General features: G+C 38.1%; 1 protein-coding gene across 1 annotated transcript in view; it reads right to left on the bottom strand.

Annotated features, from left to right (window-relative positions):
* Positions 1-35: 35 nt before the first annotated feature.
* The window catches only part of LOC144050977 (transmembrane protein 266-like), a 47,553-nt gene continuing 27,681 nt past the window's right edge, over positions 36-19,907 (bottom strand). Inside the window, exons 4-11 of the mRNA XM_077564691.1 lie at positions 18,319-18,473; positions 15,982-16,055; positions 14,241-14,297; positions 13,571-13,709; positions 11,403-11,518; positions 10,235-10,430; positions 5,298-5,360; positions 36-3,546 (exon numbers count right to left, since the gene is read on the bottom strand). Of these exons, the coding sequence (XP_077420817.1) occupies positions 3,065-3,546; positions 5,298-5,360; positions 10,235-10,430; positions 11,403-11,518; positions 13,571-13,709; positions 14,241-14,297; positions 15,982-16,055; positions 18,319-18,473 (1,282 nt within the window). The 3' untranslated portion in view covers positions 36-3,064. The remainder of the gene's footprint in view (positions 3,547-5,297; positions 5,361-10,234; positions 10,431-11,402; positions 11,519-13,570; positions 13,710-14,240; positions 14,298-15,981; positions 16,056-18,318; positions 18,474-19,907) is intronic.

Below are 19,907 nucleotides of genomic sequence, written 5' to 3'. Positions count from 1 at the left end.
ATTAAGAATCAGCCTCATTTAAAAACATAGTGATTTTTCATTCCAATCAAACATTTCACCCAATTAAATGTTTTTATTATTCAACAAGAACAACAAAATGTGTACTGTATGTATAAATCTTGTCATGTTTCCCACTCAGTGAGTTAGAAACATAAAGATACAAAATAGTCCTTCGTTAATGAATCCAGTCATGTACCCTGTGTGTCTCTTTTAGGAAATAGACAGCAAGGTGGATAAAAAGTAATCATACAAATAAAACACAAAACAAAAATTGAAAAAAACTCTTTTTACCTGTTGGAAATTCCAAGTAGGAGGAAGAGCGTCTTTGTTTGGAATACTACGGAAGCGTATTGCATTCACTTGAAAAAAAGACACATTTTTTGGGGGGAGCTTAGTTTTTTTTAGTCTTTTTTTTTTAATTGTCTGTTTTTCAGAAAAAAAAAATCTGTAAAACTGTCAAAAAAATATTCCGAAAAACAGGCTGAAAAAAATGATTCAGAAAAACAGTGAACAAAATATTACAAAAAAAACCTGAAAAAAAATATTCAGAAAAACAGCTCTTGTTCTGTTTTTCGGAGTAATTTTTTTTATACCTCTGAACCCCAAGTGACTTGTTTCAGATTTGCTAATAGCGGAAGCAGACACTTTCCCGCATACCTCCATATGCAATAAGGTGGTCACGTTTACTTACTGGCTTTCAATAAAGGAATTAATTGTGGTTTGTTCTTTAATCTCTGAAGGAAAACCCTTCCCAAAAAAAAAAAAAGAAGAAAAAAATGTTCAGAAAAACAGAGGAAAATATATTTTAATAAAACAGAATTTTTTTTTACTCAAAAACAGTGAAAAAAAATTCAATAAAACAGAAAAAAACAAAAAAACAACAACAAAGCTCAGAAAAACAGGACTTTTTTTCTTCAAGTGAATGCATTACGCTTCCGTAGAATACTGACCAATGAGGTTCACTGAAGGCTTAAACGGCCCTTTTGCTGGTTTTGATTGGTAGAAAGTTCTGTGCAGTTCAAAGTGACTATTCCAGATGTAGAACATGTTCAATAGCACGTCGTAGTCCACGGGGGATGGCCACTAGACTAAAGGGAACATTAATGATCAAGTCAATATCCATGGGTTGGGAAATTTTCTGAATGTGCTAGTAGATCAATGCTGCCCGAAGGACTCTCCCTGGATGGAGGCCTTAGGATGTACTCACACTTGGCTACTCGAACCGTGCTTGGTTCCACTTGACTCACACAGTAATATTAATGATCATTTATGGCGACCATCACAGTGCACGATAAAAATGAACAGGATAACAGGGCATCATTTCATTTCTCACCGGCTATTCGTCACAAACGCCGCCACGCACAACAGAAACAAACAACAGAAATAATCAACAGAGTAAAAGGAAATTCCACAAACTGCTCGATGATGCAAAGGCACATGCGTGTGCGTCATTCAATTTGTGCGCTTGCCGCGCTCACCAGTTATCCATGACCACTGCCACAGTGCACAATAAACAGGATGACTCAAAATAATCCACTCAAAAAAATCTATGGCGCGCCCTACACCTGGCCAAGTGCATGCACCAAAGTAACAACGTGTCATAAAATTACTTTAGTGATTATTGATGTTTGTCATCTCCATGCACAATGAAATAAACAGAATGAGAAATAATGCACTCAGTAAAAAAAAAAAAGAAAAAAAGTCTGTGACATTTGGTCACGCATTGACAAACATGCACTAGTGTGATCGCTCCTCTCGCTCCAGGTATTCATTATAAACACCACCATGCACAATAGAAATAAACAGAACAATCCACAGCAACAACAAAAAAAACGGTCTACGGCACATGCCAATTTTTTGAGACTTTTTGCTTGTCACATCAGAGCGATTTGTTTGGCACAGTTTTTCCACTGGATGCCATTCATGACACAAACGTTACATTGTGTACATACCAGTGTGTTAAATAATAACTGGCATCTTGCACAATAGAAATAAACAAAAAGATTGAAAATAATCCACAATCAAAAAAGTCTATGGCACACAATGTACATCATGAGTAAAGAAGGCTTGTTCCTCTCAACAGTTATTAATAAAAATCACCACCTTGCACAGTAGAAATAAATGTAACAACTTTCAATGTAATCCATAAAGTAAAAAAAAAAAAAAGAAGCTTGGTCACACGTGGGTACTAGCACCATAAAATTAACGTGAGGGCCCATCTCAGCAGTTTTCCATGATAACAGGCAACTTGCACAATAGAAATACAAAATAAGTCTATGGCACGCAATACACACAGCATGTGATTAAATCAATTGCCCCTCTCGCAAACTATTCATGCTAATTCCCATTGTATACACACACCAAAAAACAGATTTACTGGTTGATTTTTTTTTTCATGAATAGTGGTTGTGTTTTGTTTTTTTATTGATTTTTTTTTTAACCAAACAGATTAATTCGAAATACTGGTAATACACAGTAAAAAAAAAAAAAAAAAAAAAAAAAGTCCATGGCACATTCGGTCACACATGTTTATGTCATCTCCGTCACAGAATGATTAATGTGATCATTCCTCTCACTACACAACATAAATAATCGCTACTTTGCACAACATAAATAAATTGACTCAAAAATAACCAACAGAGTAAAAAAAAAAAAAACAATGAAAAAACAAACAGGCACATAAAATCAATGCTCCTCTTGCCAGTTATTCCTGAATAGCAGCCAGCTTGCACAATAGAAATAAACAAAACTGCAAAGAACCCATTCCATCAGGAAGGTTGCAGTAATTTGCATCATGAAGTGATGGCACCCTCGAACGCTTCCAGTAGCCTAGTGTGAGTACACCCTGAGTTGTTCATTTTTTAGACAGCAAACAAAGATTCAATCAGCCAAGTAGTGCTCTCTGTTTTTCCTCACTGACTTCAAGACATCATTTTATGCCCCATCCCTGAAGTCCACCTTGATGGGGGGTTTGTTGTATTTGTTGTGCTATACTGTATGTGGACTCCTCCTCCTGAAATCCATCATGGAGGACCAGGGAACGTTGGAAATCTTGTCAAAGTTGCTATGTGTCCGACATGTGGCCCAGAGGGGTGTCGGCCGGACCAAGAAGACGGTACTTCTCCTCCAAGGAGGGCTCGGCGGCGCCGCCCTGCAGGTGGATGAGCGGCTTGGTTTGCAGCAGGACGCAACCTCGCCCGCCTCGCCCCCGTTTCTCCTGGTGGTTCTTGCGGTTGAACACCTTTATTCTGTTGTCCAGCTCCGGGCTTGCCTTCTCGGAGCCAGTGGGACTGGGGAGCTTCAGATTGACCGGGTCCACCGTCAGTCCTTTCTGAGCGAGGCAGGAGTCCTCCGAAAGAGACGAGAGGAGCTCCTGGACAACCGTGCTCTGGTCCTGGCCCGAGAAAGAAGGGGGGCAGAGGGGGTGGGGGCTGTAGTTGAGGTTGAGGTCGTGAGAGGGGTTGGACTGGATGTGATTGGTCGGGAGGTGGATGTCAATGGAGGCTGTTGTGACGACGCGGGTCCCTAAGCCACAAGTCCTGCCATCTTTAAGAAGAAAGGTGAAGAGAACAACAATCACGTCTTGTTGACTTTGTTCCTGTCAGAGCTCCCTGTCCTTTCTCTGAAGTGTGGGGCAGTAGAACCTGTCTCAGGTTACCAAGGAAACAGCACACTGAGCACTTTCCCCCAAATTCCACATTTTCCACAACAATCAAACAAAACAATTAAAATTCACCATTTCTAATTTAATAGAATTTTTTTCCATGAGAAAGTTCTCAAAATAATTAACACTTTCACCGCCAAAAACGTCAATTGACGTTAAGGACACGCCCACTGTATACCGCCAATAACATCAATTGACGTCAACTACGTTTTTTTTCTCTCAGTGGGCAGTGCAACGTCTTGTGCAGCGCTGCTTTGTGAATGGGCTGGAAAAAAATCAAAAAACACCCACTAACTATGGCCAGCAGATGGCAGCATTGTATCTCTTTTCAATGGGCTGCCGTGTATCAAATTACATGAAAACATGGCGGATCTGGACGTTTTCTAGGATGACGTGAATGATCAAAGCGTTTGTCACATTAAATCTAATTCACAGAACAAAAAATATTAGCGCCAAAGTCACTGTTGTGCAGAAAATGTATCTATTCGCAAAAAGCTTGTTTTCTCCTTATTTTTTTTCCCATTTTCGCTTGATGTCACTCAAATGATCTCTTTTCAAATAGTGATTACTAAAAAACAAAATAAGGTAGAAACATGCTTTTTTTTCAAATGAAAAAATGGATTTCAATCTTTCATATGGTATCCATCATGTTTATGTATTCAAGGCATACAATATTCTGTTTGACTTGAAAGATGAGTGAAAATGCTAATTTTTTGGGATAACGTTTGGCAGTAAAATAATTAATTGAGTTCCAATTCACAATTTCTTGACTTATTAAAAGTTTTCTACTTCAAAATGTTTCACAAAAAAAAAAAACTAAAATTCCCAACATTCTGAAACTCATTTCTATGCTGTAATTACGTTTTCAATGTCCACATTCTTAGCTTTAAATTCATTCTGAGCATCAGTTCAGTCTGACATGAGCTCTTCAGGATCCACACGCCATTTCCACAGAAGTAGCCATTTCTAGTTTCATTTGTGAAGTTTGTGATGAATCAATCACAGATCTTTAATCATTCTTTCAAGTGCCTCTTTCATGCTACCTCAAAAGCAACATTTCCATATGACGATATCACATATGTTTTAGTTCTTTATACTTTGTAGAACAACATAGAGCCCACCTTAAAGGTTTCCGGACCTCTCGAAATTTGGCACCGGGAAATTACCCCAGAACAAAATTCACACACTCCCAAATGCATTCCAAACACAGAATAGTCAGCTAAAGTTGTCGTAGAATTAGGTTAGCTTTATGGCAGGAGACAGCTGTGAAGTTCCAAATTGGACATTTCCGCCTCATCCTGCTGTCTTGAAATCAGTCATCATTATTTTCAGACATGTTCAAAATAATAATCGATCAGTCATTATAACTGAATTATCTTATTGTGAGATGCAGTGTTGTTATGTGAATGTTTAAGTTCTGTAAGAAATGCGCAGGCGTTTAAAGAGCGAAACTTGTGTTACAGATTTGTTAAGGGGAAAAGTTTGAAAAAATGTTTTTTTACTGATAAATATGGCACAGTCAATTGATCATTAGCAACTGTAGTCTTTCTGTATCTCAATCAGAGTGCTTGGGTCTATGTTGTCCCGCTCGTTTTACAGAGCGATGCATAAGATGTGCCAGTTAGTGACTTACCACTGCTTGCTTCACTGTAGTACTGACTGATATAGTTGTTCATATCATCACGTACAACTGGATCTGATTGAGAAAAATAAGGAAGTAATAGGAACAATGTCGTTATTATTTGAAGTCACACCACTGTATTTAGATTTTGTATGTCATTTATTTTATTCACATAAATATTACAAAATCTAATGAGATCCAATAAAGAAAAATTACATTTTAAAACTCTATGATTTGCTTCTCTTTGTCCTTGAATGGACCCCAATTGCTCTTGATGTTGTGAGTGTCAGGAACTAATTACAAAGGAATTGACTTAATTGGCTTTAACACCCTTGCGGGTACCGATCCATTTCAGTGTAAACACTACAAACGAGTCCAAATGGAAACTATCTGTAATGTTTACAAGGAAATATTGACCGAAATGGCTTGTGCCTCAGGCCACAGGTGCTTGAAAGGCTCACACGCTCTGCTTGGCGCTGCATTAGCCGTATAGTGCACCAGGTAATAGACTGGGCCCGTTTAGGCTGGGCTTGGCTTGACAAAAGTGGGTCCGCATGAGAGCTCTTTGTTGGGGGAGGATGGGGGGGGGGGCGCATGTGCGTGGTTGAACGGCGGTGATCTCGTGCTCGCTTGATTGGTCTTGAGCTCACTGTCTGCTGGCTGAGTGCGACGCGCGAGTAGCTTGAGTGCAAGCCCCCCCGTCCCGCGGGACGCGCTGCTGCAGACTCTGATGGGTAATCTCATTTATTTTTCATTCTAAAATATTAATCCCAGGGCCACCCCCGGAGAGGAGGCATTGCACTCACTAAAACAAGACGGAGACAATCGCTGCACAATTAATAACACATGAATGATGGAGGTGAGGTGGGGGGGTGAGGGGGTGGAGAATTGGCTGTCCAGCATACATAAGAAGGCTCTCGGCTCTTTTTTTAGTGAGACGGCCCGGTTATCAAGCTGTCACTTGTGTGTGGAAGAGGAGAAGTGACATGTCGGGTCCTTCTAGTGCAGCCGACACACTCTACTGGAGTTCAGAGACTTGATGTAGTGGTGCTGCACCACTGGCCGAATAAATACAATCAATCCGGATATAAACATACAGTCAAATTTGATGAAATAGAATAGATTCCTCTGTTTACCATCTTTAATGTACACACGTACATTAGAGAGTTATTGTAACTGCTTAGCTCAATTGATCTACATTGGTAATGGAATTCCTACATTGCAGTTCTTGTAATGTGTTTGCACGTGATTTCGTTTTTTTAATATACAGTGTGTTCAGGAAAAAAAATTCTTCTTCTCCTTCTTTTTGTACATTAATACCGAAAAGAATGCTGTACATTTTAAACCTACCTTATGTATAATAGTAGTTGACTAAGACAAAAACAAAGGACATTTTTTTCTGGAATTAATTAATTAATTTTAGTTTCGGTTGGTGTTCTTTTTTTTTTTTGTAAAGCATTTTGATTTTTATTTGATTTTGTTAATGAATTTTTTTTTTCAATTTTCGTTTTAGTTTGTTAGTTTTCATTAAGTAAAAAAAAAAACCTTTGGTCAGGATACCATGTCAATTGGATTTTTGCTTATCTTATCTGAAAGAAAGAGAGGAAGAGAATGAAAGTGAGGAAGACTATGAATAGCTCTTTTCCACAACTATATAAATCCATTTTGATAACGAAAAAAAAAAAATGAAATCATGAAATCATTATTCGGAGAACCATGGACTTCACTGAGTCCTACAAATTTTGTAAACATAATTTTACCCTATTAAAACAATTCAACAAAATATCATTGTCAGGTAGATTTTTTTTGGTATCGTATTAGGTGTGCCCAACACAGTAAAGTTTACTCTGAAAAAATCTATATTCAGTCCCAGTCTAAACAGAGGAAACTTTATACTCGGAAGAGAATAAAATATTCAAAAACAACAACAACAATCACAGAACCTTTGGGTTGGGAAACAGCAAATCTAACCACAGACCTATTGCCACTCCTGCTCAGTGTCAATAGGTGTCGCAGGTGTCAGGTGGAATCCTCGTACCTCCATTTTTGGTCTCCTTTTGGATACACCAGCAATATGTCAACAAACAATAAGTCTGGCAGAGCTCAAGTGGTAGAGTGGTTTTCCATGCTGAAGGTTGTGGGATCGTTCCTCAACCCTTGAGTGTTTTAGTTTTAGTATTTTACTCTCTTCCAAGTGTAAAGTCGACTATGTTTAGAGTGGGATCGAATATACCGGAAGACTTTTTTAGAGTAAAATTTACTTTATGAAATTTACAGTGTAATAAAGTTTTGCTCTATTGGTGTGACAAAGATAAGGTTGTTAATTGTAAAAAAGAAAAGAAAAAAGCAGCGCAACAAATGTTCAACGACCTGCTTTTAGGAGCAGATGTTGTGCTTGAGTGACAGCGGATGTTGTCACCAACTGACACGATTTAGTACTTCAAAGGCGACATAAAACTCCATCTCACGGGATCATGGGGGTATCTGGGGCATGGTGTCATCGTTCAGGTGAGGAAGAAGTTGGCAGTCTGACGTGACCTGAGCCTGCGCCTGCCGGCCTGTGAGTGCTCCTCCCACTGACCATGTCGGCGTAGAAAGGCCCACTTAGCATCCCGCAGCCAGATTTGCCACCACTGCATGCCCCCGGGGTAATATTGTGGTGCCCGATTGTGGTTTGCAGGTGAATGAGAACAGATGTTGACAGGAGCCCGCTGCCCCCCTAACAAGGCCCAATGCACAGAGCACTCTGTAGCCCAAGTAGCGCGAGTTGACCACGCGGCCTCAGCTGAAGCACGACAGTGGCTGAGAGTGACAGTGTCAGAAAACATGCTTGTTTTCTCCAGCGTTCAGCACATCCTAAAAGCTTTTTTTGCCCCAGCATTGATCTGTGCGCCTGCGGTCAGATGGCTGTGGTGTGTGAGAATGGAGGCAGCTAAGAGGCCGCTCCGGGGCAGTGTCAACCTCGCACTGCAGCGGCCTGATGTTGCACCATTAGGGACGGTTTGTTCCACATAATTATGCACATACGTGATGCTGCGCCTCTCTCCTGGTTTGTCATGCTGCCTCCTCATGCAAACGCTCTACCTGGCCTGATTATATACATTATATTTAAATGGGCTTGTTTAAAACGTTCTGTTCTGCAATGACCTCTGCTGTAGACTCTAATCTTTTCTTGCTGTTTTGTAAGAATTTTGTCTCCTGTCTTAATGGCATGACAGCATATCTAGCAATTTTTTTGGTCAATTCAAAAAACATATCAGAAGCAAAACACATATTGGCTTTTTTTTGCACATTAAGTTTAAAGCTAAGCTTATAAACCAGAATATAGCCTGTAACCCACTGGTTATTTACAGTAGTTTATTTATTTGTAAATACATGTTGACCTTTGTCCACAAAAGCAACAAGTTTGATCCAATTTTACATTAGTTTACTTTTTTTTTTTATATATTGCAAATTAATAAATTATAGATAAATGGGCAGATGAGAGCAGTGTGTGTGTGTTTTTGTGCATTATTATTAAATTTGAGTAATTTCCAAGATACAATAGCAATGAAAAAAAAACTGTAAATTAGTTTAACATCTGTGAATAATAAAATGACTTAATCTCACAATATTAAATAGGGATTAGGGCTGCACAATATATATAAAAAAATATTGATATAGTGATATTGGCCAATGCAATATGCATATCGCAAAGACATGCAATAAATTTCATATGGAATTTTATGCTTTTATCTGAATTTGACCAGTCAGTCGCTAACTAATATGTGCACCGCCATCCAATAGTTGAATATTATCGAGAGGTAATTACAATAAATTAACTAAGAATATATTGAGTTTGCTTATTTTGTTGCATGATTTTTTTTTATTCTTTTATTAGATAATAAACAGGTCATTTCTTTAGGTACATGTTAAATATCGAAAAAAATATTGATACCGCTATATTCAGCAACTATATCACATATCGCATGATTTTACAATATCGTGCAGCCTAATAGGGATGTTCAATACCACTTTTTTCAGACTGATAGCAGTACGAGTAGTACTCAACACCTAAGTAGTTACTAGTCCCCAATACCAAGTATCGATACCTCTACTACTTTTGATACCCCAGATTTAAATAAAAAAAAACAAAAAAAATAATGACAGATAATTTGACTGAAAGACCTGGATATCCCAGTACAGCATTTTTGTTTATATTGGATGAAATTAATGGCAGTTTTCAATTTGTTCATAAAATATATACAACACAATGACATTTATTTTTTTATATTATTTAGCATGTGATTGTGCATTTTAATGGGCATCTGTCAGATGTGTTTGCCTTTACTAGCCACTAGGGGGCTACAGGTGGCAAAGTGGTACCGTCACTTGCCTCCGATGCAGGTTGCCGTGGGTTCACTTCTCCGCCTGGGAGACCGTGTTTGTATGTGTGTGTGTTTGTGTGAGTGAACGCAAAAATCAAAAAACAAAAACTTACTAGTCACTAGGGGGCATGTTTTGTAATTTATGAAAATACAGGTATTGTTGTCCATGCAGGCAAGGGAAAATTTTGTAGCTATTTGGTCATTTAAATTTAAGTCCAAATGGATGCCCCACACCTCTCTAGGAAAACAAATATAATGTTCATATGAAAGAAAAAAGCATTTTAAATTAAATTGTCAATCATAATGAAGTATTAGAATAAGCTTGACATATAAAGGATTAACCATTGAGAAATGAATTGCTGTTTCAACAGTAAATATAGTAAAGCAACAGCTCAATCTGGCTCTAATTCCTTGATATTGTTTAGTTGCATTTGTTTCATCAATGTGCACAGTGAACTTCATTCAAAGTTGCCAGAAACAGAAATATTCAGCTTCTCTTCCTACACTATACACTTGCGTTGTAACCCTTGAAGTGCCATGACGAGTATCATTCACAAATTCATTGAGTACAGTTGAGTGTACCTGCAGTGTTGTGCAGCTCTCTTGGATTCCTGTGCGCGCCCTCTTCGTCAGACTCCCCAGGAGCCAAGCCTTCCACAACCTGGAAACTCCTGCCCTGCTTGGCCCACACGCGATGGATCTGCATAGCAGCCTCGCGCTCTGCCGCCAGGTCCAGGTCCTGCTGAGCCAGATGGGCCCGCAGCTGCCTGATCTCAAACTGCACCACAAGGACACGGACCGATGGGATCGCAAATGAGGAGGAACGAAAACAGAAAGGGGAGGTGGAAGTAAGGATGAGATTAATTAAGTACAAGAACGTAAGGGATCTAATATCCAATGTGTTTATTTTTGTTAAGTAATTTAGTTGATAAAATAATAGTTTATCTAAGTATAGTTGGCGATTTTTATTTTTTTCAAATTATGAAATCATTTTCATCAATATGTGTGTGGAATAGTGACGGTTTGGAGAATGACTCTGTCTATGAGACTTTGCTGCCCCCTTCTGACAAAAGAATGACCAACAGTTTATAATATAAAAATGATTTTTTTTATTTGAATGTCTATTGTTTAACTTTACAAAAAATATAATCTATTTGGTATCAATTAATTTGAACTCCTATTTTTTTCTCCCTGTAGTTAAAAGTCCAATAAAAGTTGGAGTATTTTCTTTTCAACACAAAATAAAAATAGGTCTAACGTTTTGATATTTCTTTTGAAAACAAAAATAAAAATCAGAGAGTATGATTATATTATCGAGAGTGCCAAGCACATTTGCCTCAGTTTTTGTTGATTCTTTACAACTTGCAGTTTGCTTCTACAAGCTAGAAATGCACTTGTCTAGTCTTTGATAATTTTCTTTGAAGGAAATGCCACATTTACAGTAATGACAATTGAATTCACATTGTAAAATGATTTGTCTGCTTTCAAGACGAAACATCCTACCCTCTCAAACCGAGCCGAAACATATCGAATCAGTTCGTCATCCCACTGAATCGTTCCACTTCCAAATGTACCATCCGTGAATCATCTCACATGAGATACACATTGAATCATCTTTTATTGTAGAGATGCACACCCCTAATATGTATCATAAATCTAGGCAACTCATGTAGATTTATTTCTTGTCCTTTCTTTGACGTCTCATTTGTTTTGTGTATGTTATGATGCTATCAATTGAAAAGGTGCTCACAGCCTGTTCCTGGCAGATCTGAGTGAGACGCTCCAGCTGCTCCTCTCGCACGGCTTTCGTCTTCTCGCACTGTTGGATCTCCAGCTCCATCTCCACTTTGACTTGGAGCACATAAGCTGACACAGAGTGATTGCACATGAGGGGGGAAGGAAGTGGCGTCGTTACATGTAACACATACTACACGTGCATTTTAGGAAAATGAACTTACTGTGGAGTGTGAAAATCAAGATAACAAACTTAACAGCTATTGCCCATTTTTCAATGCAGTACCAGTTACACCACTAGATAGCAGCAAAGTGCTTGTATTTTAACACATTTGGCAATAAAGATAACAAGACTGTATATTATTTTCACTGATATTGTTTTACCTTATCGTATGAATTTATTCTGTTTTTGTTCATTTATATTAAAAAGTAATAGATGGGTTAAAATGGAAAACTGACATGTTTTATGAGATGCTTTTTATTTAAATAAAAAAAAAATATATGAAACAGAATAAATCCAACATAATTTTATATTTACTTTTGTAATATAATGTACAATGTAATATTTGGTAACATAATTAATCTAGTTTTAAATGTAAAAAGCAGATTTTATAAAATAAAGAATATAGAATAAATCCAACATAATTTTATATTTACTTTTGTAATATAATGTACAATGTAATATTTGGTAACATAATGAATCTAGTTTTAAATGTAAAAAGCAGATTTTAATAGCAAATGGATGCACTTCTAGAGGTTTATTTAAAGTTTTAAAAAAATGAAAGAAAGTAATGTCATTAAAATTAAATAAATACATAAATAAAATACTTTTTTATACTACCACTGGATTTCAAAGTTAAACCTTAAAATTTTAATTAAGTAAATATAGTTTTTATATTTGAATGTTAAACTTATTGGCGGCAACTCTAACAATGTGCATGTTTTATTTGCAACAAACATTCTTAAGCAACACTGTACTCACAACCCTCAGGCCTTGTTCAAATTAAATACATGTAGAGCTCCGCAGCATTTTTGTTGAGTTTTGAAAAACAAGAATAGTATGAAACGGATTCAACCCTAGCTGCATGATGTTTTCGTTGACACACAATTTAAAGTTAATCAGGCTGTCTTGTTAAAAGAAGTGCAGTCATCATTGTACATGCTTGCTTTTGTCACAAACATCACTCGATCCAAACTCAACACAAGATAAGTGACAGGTGTGTATTAAGTGCCTAATTCACATATGGGCAGTCAAATGTGGCAGCAGTCCTCGGTGTGAACACGTCCTCTCTCATTAAGGTTGACGTAATCATCAAGCTAATTGTGAGAGGGACTCAATCTTGTGGTAATTGTGCGCCTCTCGATCCCTGGTGTGTCACCTCCAGCAACCAAGAGGCTCAATCACTCACATGTATTCAAGTGAGCAGGTGGAGGTGCACTGAGAGATCAATATCTTGGCTTCATGCAGAACAACATGTGCTTTATTAAATAATGTGGTCATGGGACTAAGAGCCTAGATTATCTTTATTTAACAAGTTTTAAATGTAAAAACCTTGTAAAAATTTGGGGGGGGGGAGTCTTAATCAATACTAATTAATGATCACATTTTAATAGAACTAAGGCTCCAAGAAATGGCTGAATTTACAATCCAAAGTGTGATGTCATGGTGACCATATCTGCCTTCCATTGTTTTGTTTTTTAAATATTTTACACGACATTGAGAAAGTAAACTTTGCAATGGAGGACCGGTTTTGTGGATGATTAGTGATAGTGAAGCGCCTCTCGTCACAGATGAGCAAAGTGCAAACAGAGTTGCTGTGTGGTCTGTTTGTAGGCTGATCTTGCATGCGGCAGGAAGACCGTGCTGAGGGTGACCTCGACACGGATATCGAACCGGAGCCCATTAGCATAGAGGAGAACAACCACTATATTCATTATGGTCTCTGTGAATGTGCTTATCCAGACCCTACAATCGATACAGGCTGGAGTAGACGAGTGACAGCAAATTACTCTTGGGGATGATCAATAGCTATATTGCTCTGAATAGTAAATAATTTGTATAATCATGGAGAGAATGAGGTTACTCATCTCCTCCCAGAGTCAGGAGGCATCAGGTGCTCCCACCAACAAGCTATCTGGGTCTATATGACTTCATAAACGGCGTGGAGAATGTCGTTGACTCACCATCGATGATCCTTTTTACCCTCCAGATGCGCAGGGTGATGATGAGGCTGATGGCATCCCAGGGGCTGCTGGGCCCGTTGGCCACCGTGGAGGCCACCATGGGGGCCAGGGACAATACGATGACAGCGCCGTCAAACACCTGATGGTGATAATATTAAGGCATTCACTCCCAGCCATTTCTCACTGAAGCAACCCCCTTCGCTCCCGGCTGTTTGACCGATTTTGCGAGGCCCATAGAATATTGGGTTCTATTGGTATAAAAACTTGAAACCTACCAAAAGAAAAATTAGAGTCTCTTCTTTCATCAGGGGAAAAAAGTATATTTCAAGTTTCATCATTATTCACAAGTCGGTTTAAAACAGTGGGTGAAGAGCTTTTTGCAACATAGCCCTGGTTGATCTGTTATACTCTGATGCCACCTGCTGGTCGTTTTTGTAATAACTACCATTGCTTCAAACATTCTCTCCAATTCAGAGGCTGCATCAAAGCCTTTTGTATGCTCTAGTTTAACAAACGTATAACTACGTCTTTGGGACTGGGAGCATGGTAATATTTAAAATAGAACATATTTATACGTTTTTGGGAGCGAATTAGTTAATGGGTTTATGGACAAACTGTATTAGGACATCTGATCATTACCATCGATGCAATCAAAAGTGAATACACTTACCTCTACTTTGTTCTCTATGTAGTCCCAGATCCCGAGCACTACAATTCTGAAGACAGTCTAGTGCACAGAGACAAATGAAGACATTAAGCTATGTGATCAACCACATTAACGTCTAAGTTGCACTTCACCAATGCGGTCACTTTCGGGACGCGCCTTTTCAGCAGCACCATTGATTCACCCGCCAATTAGCATGAGAGGTCACGCACAAGTGGTCCTGCAAATCCATCATGTGTTGGTGCCACTTGGACAACAGGTTTGCAGTCAATGAAGCGAAACCGCTTAAGAACTTGAACAATGTGTTCTGACTGATAGACAACACCAAAGTCATTAAACACCCTTTAAACGCTCTTCACATATGACGTCATTGGCGAGCCTCGCACGGATGGTTCATACCGCTCGAAGCCCATCCCCAATGCTCATTAAATTCCACTTCAATTATTGCTTCTGCTGGCTAGATGGTAATTAACGTTTAGTTTAGGGCATTAAGGCCGGCACTGTCAGCGTAATTGTTTTGCACTAGAGTCAGGCCTGCAGGTCATACTCTTCGTTTAGTATTGTACAAACGTAAAGTTTGGTGTCTTAAATGTCTTAATTGTACTTCAAACAATCAATATTTTACCCACCATAAAGCCCCCTAAATGGCATTTCTGTTGCTGATAGCCATTAAGGACAATAACAGAAGGAAGTCATTGGATAGAGAACGAGCATAATCAAATTGAAATAAATTAATTCGCTTCGTGATAAAGCCTTTGGGACTATAGCCATGCTAACAGTGAGCATCCCTATCACCAACCTATGCTAATGCAATAGTAAACTCATAATTACAGTAAATATTTGAAATGTAAAACAATAAAACAAAACATTACTAAAATGCAATACTAAAATAATTAAATACATCATGTTCAGTGGACCCACGATGGTCACGGGGATAGGGATCCTAGCAAATGCTAATAATGATAATAATAATAATAACAACAGTGAATATCGGTAATAATAATTGATGGTCAATGTAATTGCCATAAAAAAACAATAAACATAACAACAATGTAGACCCCCCCCCGGGAAATAAGATTGGGTCAAAAAACTTGAAAAAGTGAGGTATCAGGGTAAAAAAAAAGTACTACAAATAAGTAGAGGTTTCTCTGAATAATGGCGATCGGCTCTCCCTAGCTCCCACTACCTTAAAAAAACAAAAAACAAACAGTGAATAGGTGAATCCGGAACCAAGAAAACTTTCATTGTCATTTAAACTACCGTAGTGAAAAAGAACAGAAAAGTTCACATCTATTACAACAAACATGAATCAAAATTAGATTTTGGGCTCTGACACATAGCTTGGAAAGCAAAGCAAAACTTTAAAAAGTTAGCATTTAGGAGTAACAAGTTGGGTTAGGGTTAGGTAAGTATATTGAAGTTGAAAGTATATTTTTGAAATGATGAAACTAACCTGGCTAAAATGTAGCCAGTTGCAGATATGTTTACTTATTAGCAGCTAAAACAGACTCATACAAAATTATTATTATTAATTTTAATGTTGCTTGATAATGAGTAGTAAAATAAATAAAATAACCAAATTTTTCCAGATGAGCCTTTAGTCTAGTTTGCTGTCTAAAGAAGGATAACACAATGCCAGTTAAGGACTTTCGCCATTACAGAAGTATTCTGCTAACTACTCTAACTTCTAGACGTGGTTTAAAAGCAGAGTATAACTAACAACAATAATGGCACTCAATCACATTACCTCTGAAAAGAAAAGTGACAGGATGATGAGACTGATCCAGTGGATGATGCTGGCAAACTGGAAAGCATTGGTAACTGTGGAGACAAAAAAATGGACACATGAGCACAACAGACGAAAACTTTGCAGCTCTTAAATAAAAAAAAACAAAAAAAACAGTTACACTTCTAAAGCATCAACGAGTCCTCTGACTAGCGAGGACGCTGTATCCATCACGGGGCCATCATTTACTCCGGTGTCAAAGTGTCTACAGCGCTAATCTTTCAGTGCACTCCCTGCAGACTGTGCTATCATTAAAGCTGAACGCTGGCCACTAATCAATGGCGATGTGTGCCGGCTGCCATTGACAAGATGTCTGCTTCGTTATCGTGTGTAAGTGTATCCACAGTTTGATCTAATTATATTATTGATTCTGGTGTTTACATTATATAGGTTAGGCATTTATGTAAATTTATGTTGGCATTTTATATTAATTGAAGATGTCATTTTTGGGCTTTATTTTGCGCATTCAAAGTCTCGCGTGATTTCGGAGCGCGCACTTTCATTTCTGGATGTGTACTTCCGGTTCACTCAAGACGAGAACGAACGATGCGGCTGGCTTGCTATTGCAGTCATTTCAGTCTATTGATGTGTTTTTTTTTGTTTTGTTTTTTAATTTGAACGAATGTTCTCTCTTTTTTCCTAACACAAAATACAAACGTCGCAAACATATCCAACAAACCCCGAGAAACCAAACCAAAAAAAACAAAACAATCTGACCGACAAGCTAAACCAAGGACTATGTAAACAAAACAAATATAATTCTGTCACAACATGAAAAACAGACATGACCAAAAAACTCATAACATGAGGTACTTGTTAGAAACATACATATTCACATAACCTACAGATGATGTACACATATCCTACTCCACACTCACATATTCCTGGTGTTACTGTACTTTCAACATACAGTCGTTATGCAAGAGAGAGAAAAAAACAACAACAAACACTCAGAAGACCAAAAAAAAAGAAAATAAAGAAGACAATAATTTAAAGAAATGGTAAGTAAAATTTAACTCAATAATACTAATAGAATTGGACTAATTACAGTGCCTCAAATATTTGTTTCAAACAAAATCAAACATTTTTTTCCGCTGATATAGTTCTCTCATCATTTAAAAAATATTTCATTAAAGATTTCCATTTACTTACTCCTTGAGGGTCTGTATTTTTCCAATGCTGTAACAATAACTTCTTATAAACTAATGAAGAAAATGAAAGTTGCCATCCCACCGGATATTTAAATTTGTTCACATTTTAAAGTAAGCAAGTCTCTGGCGTCAGTCTATTTATGTTAGTTATTTCATTAAGGACACAAAAAGGACTTCACTTCAAGAACTCAAGGCAATTTAATTCAATCCTTTGTGGCAGCAGCCAACAAGGTATTTTTTGTTTTTCTTTTCACTGTGTGAAGTTATTAGCTATTGCCATGTGTTTTTTTATTCTTCATACTTATTCGTGTGAATTGTATTATTATTTTTGTACAGTTTTCAGGGTGCGATGGAGAATCGAAGCCTTCATTAAACCCGTCAAAGAAAGGTACTTGAGTTTGTCTTGACTGAGAGGGAGTTAACAAACATGTCTCTGCATAGGTGTTCATCACCATTTGGCAATATGCACAGTAGGGGTGTGCCAAAAAATCGATTCTCATAAGAATCGCAATTCTCATTTAGTACGATTCAGAATCGATTTTAAATGTCCCAAAATTGATTTTATTTAAATTATTTTCTACTGTCTTGCCTTTGTCTGTGTGTGCGCCTTTATTTGGAACGCTATTCATGTTGTACCCGATTTGGCCACTGAGGGGCAGTGTGGTTCCACGCAGTCTAATACACTGTTAAGTTGTAGCCACATTGGAGAGTAGAAGGAAAAAGTCACGATCAAGTTATTCCAATAAAAAAATTTTTTTTCCAGCGTGGAGCCAGTCTTTTGAGTGATAAAAGTGCCGTGAGTAGTGCGCTAATTAGCATTAGCAAGTCAGACTGGAGTAGATCATTACAATTTCTTGCACATCTATAGATTAAAGCAAAAGTCATTGTCAATCAAATCATTTAGAATCAAAAATCGTTCTTAATCGAAAATCGATTCTGGATCGAATTGCAGACCCAAAAATCGGAATCCAATCGAATTGTGAGACATTCAAAAATTCCCACCCCTACTGCACAGCCAGCACATGGGTGATGATTGGTTGATCTAATGACAGTAATAAACAAAACATTGTGTCATTTGGAGCTTTTGTTGTACTAGTGGAAAATGCCAGTTCAGCAAATCCCAAGCATCAAAGCAGATGGAACTCACATTGAAGGATCTTGGTGTCGATGAGTAGCTCCAAAGAGAGGAAGAGCACCACCACGATAACGCAGCCTACCAGGACGCAGTTGAAGCCGGCACTGAGCAAGCAGACCTGCCACAAAGCCACTCTACGGCCACAGCAAGGCTTCAGCCAGTTGGACCTGCAACAGAACACGGCATTGTGGTTGTCTACTTCTATTTGATGACACAGTTGAAGCATGTCGCAGGCGTGAGATTAAGCAGTCAAATGCACAGGCTTGGGGAGTACACGGAATACATGTATTGCCATTACGTAATCAGATTACAACAAAAATGTTACGGTATTCCATTACAGTTACAGGAAAAAACATGTAAGCAGATTACAGGTACATTTATTAAAAATGGGGACTACTTCGAGGGATTACAATTTCTAAGATGAATGAGTGAGAGAGTGCGAAAGAGGGCGAGAGAGAGAGAGAGAGAGAGAGAGAGAGAGAGAGAGAGAGAGAGCGAGAGAGAGAGAGGGAGAGAGGGAGAGAGAGAGAGAGAGGGAGAGAGAGAGAGAGAGAGAGAGAGAGAGAGAGAGAGAGAGAGACTCAGTTTTTTTGGTCTGAATGTGTGTGTGAGTAGGTTAATGTGACACTTTGTGCTTTGGGCACTATATGGGGTAAATAAAGTGCTATATAAAAAGTATTTACTTTGACATAGAGTATTTTTTTTACACAACACGCTACAACATTGTTGTTATTTATACTAAATTTTTAGTCGTCATAATTTTATTTCACTTTTTGACAAGTAGTATTGATAACTAACTACTATATGTAGATAGCTATCTATCTGATAGATAGACCTTTATACCATTGTTATTTTACCATATTTTAATAGTAAGCAAGTTAGTATGCTAGCAAACAGCTAACCACTGAATCTAGATTAATAATTAAGAGGAAAAATAATAAACTTGAAAAATATCTGATTGCGACAGAGTGGGACCATTGCTACATGTCGGGGAGGTGGGGACGAACGAACTCGGGCAGTTTGAAAAAGCTTCACGGACGGGAGGAGGAAATAGCGACCGGTATTCACTGGAACTTACTCTGAGCGAAAGTTTGAGCTGAGTCCAGCGGCATGCTACGCGCTGTAGCTTATTGCTAGCTAGCCCGCTAGCCTACAACCATAATGTGAGTTACACCTTTCAAACAAATCTTCCTCACACCAATTCACTATTTAAACACCATACACAACATATACACGGCTAAACTTGTGACTGGGATAAAAGTTGTTGTTTTTTACTAACGTTTAACTAATGTTTTAGCAGGTAACTTGTAACTGTAATGGTTTACATTTTAAAAGTAACCCTTCCAAATGCAAGGCAAAGTCCTTTACTTGTTACTCTTCGGCAGTGGAATTTTGTATTGATGAGGTATCAGTAAACTTGTCAACACAACCAATCAAGATTTGTCCCTTCATGGCGGCGTTAAAGGTCTTCCTCATTGGGGTAAGGCAAATCGCCAGAGGTGGAGGAAGACTCCCTGCATTTGCACACGGATGACGTGACAACCAGGAGAAGTCGTCTTCTCAAGCGAGGCTCGTTGAGCTGACAATGTGGGTGAGAATAA

The sequence above is a fragment of the Vanacampus margaritifer genome, chromosome 4 (assembly GCF_051991255.1).
Source record: "Vanacampus margaritifer isolate UIUO_Vmar chromosome 4, RoL_Vmar_1.0, whole genome shotgun sequence".
Lineage (NCBI taxonomy): Eukaryota > Metazoa > Chordata > Actinopteri > Syngnathiformes > Syngnathidae > Vanacampus > Vanacampus margaritifer.
The sequence above is the reverse complement of the archived record's forward strand: the minus strand, read 5'-3'. Positions and strand labels throughout refer to the sequence as shown.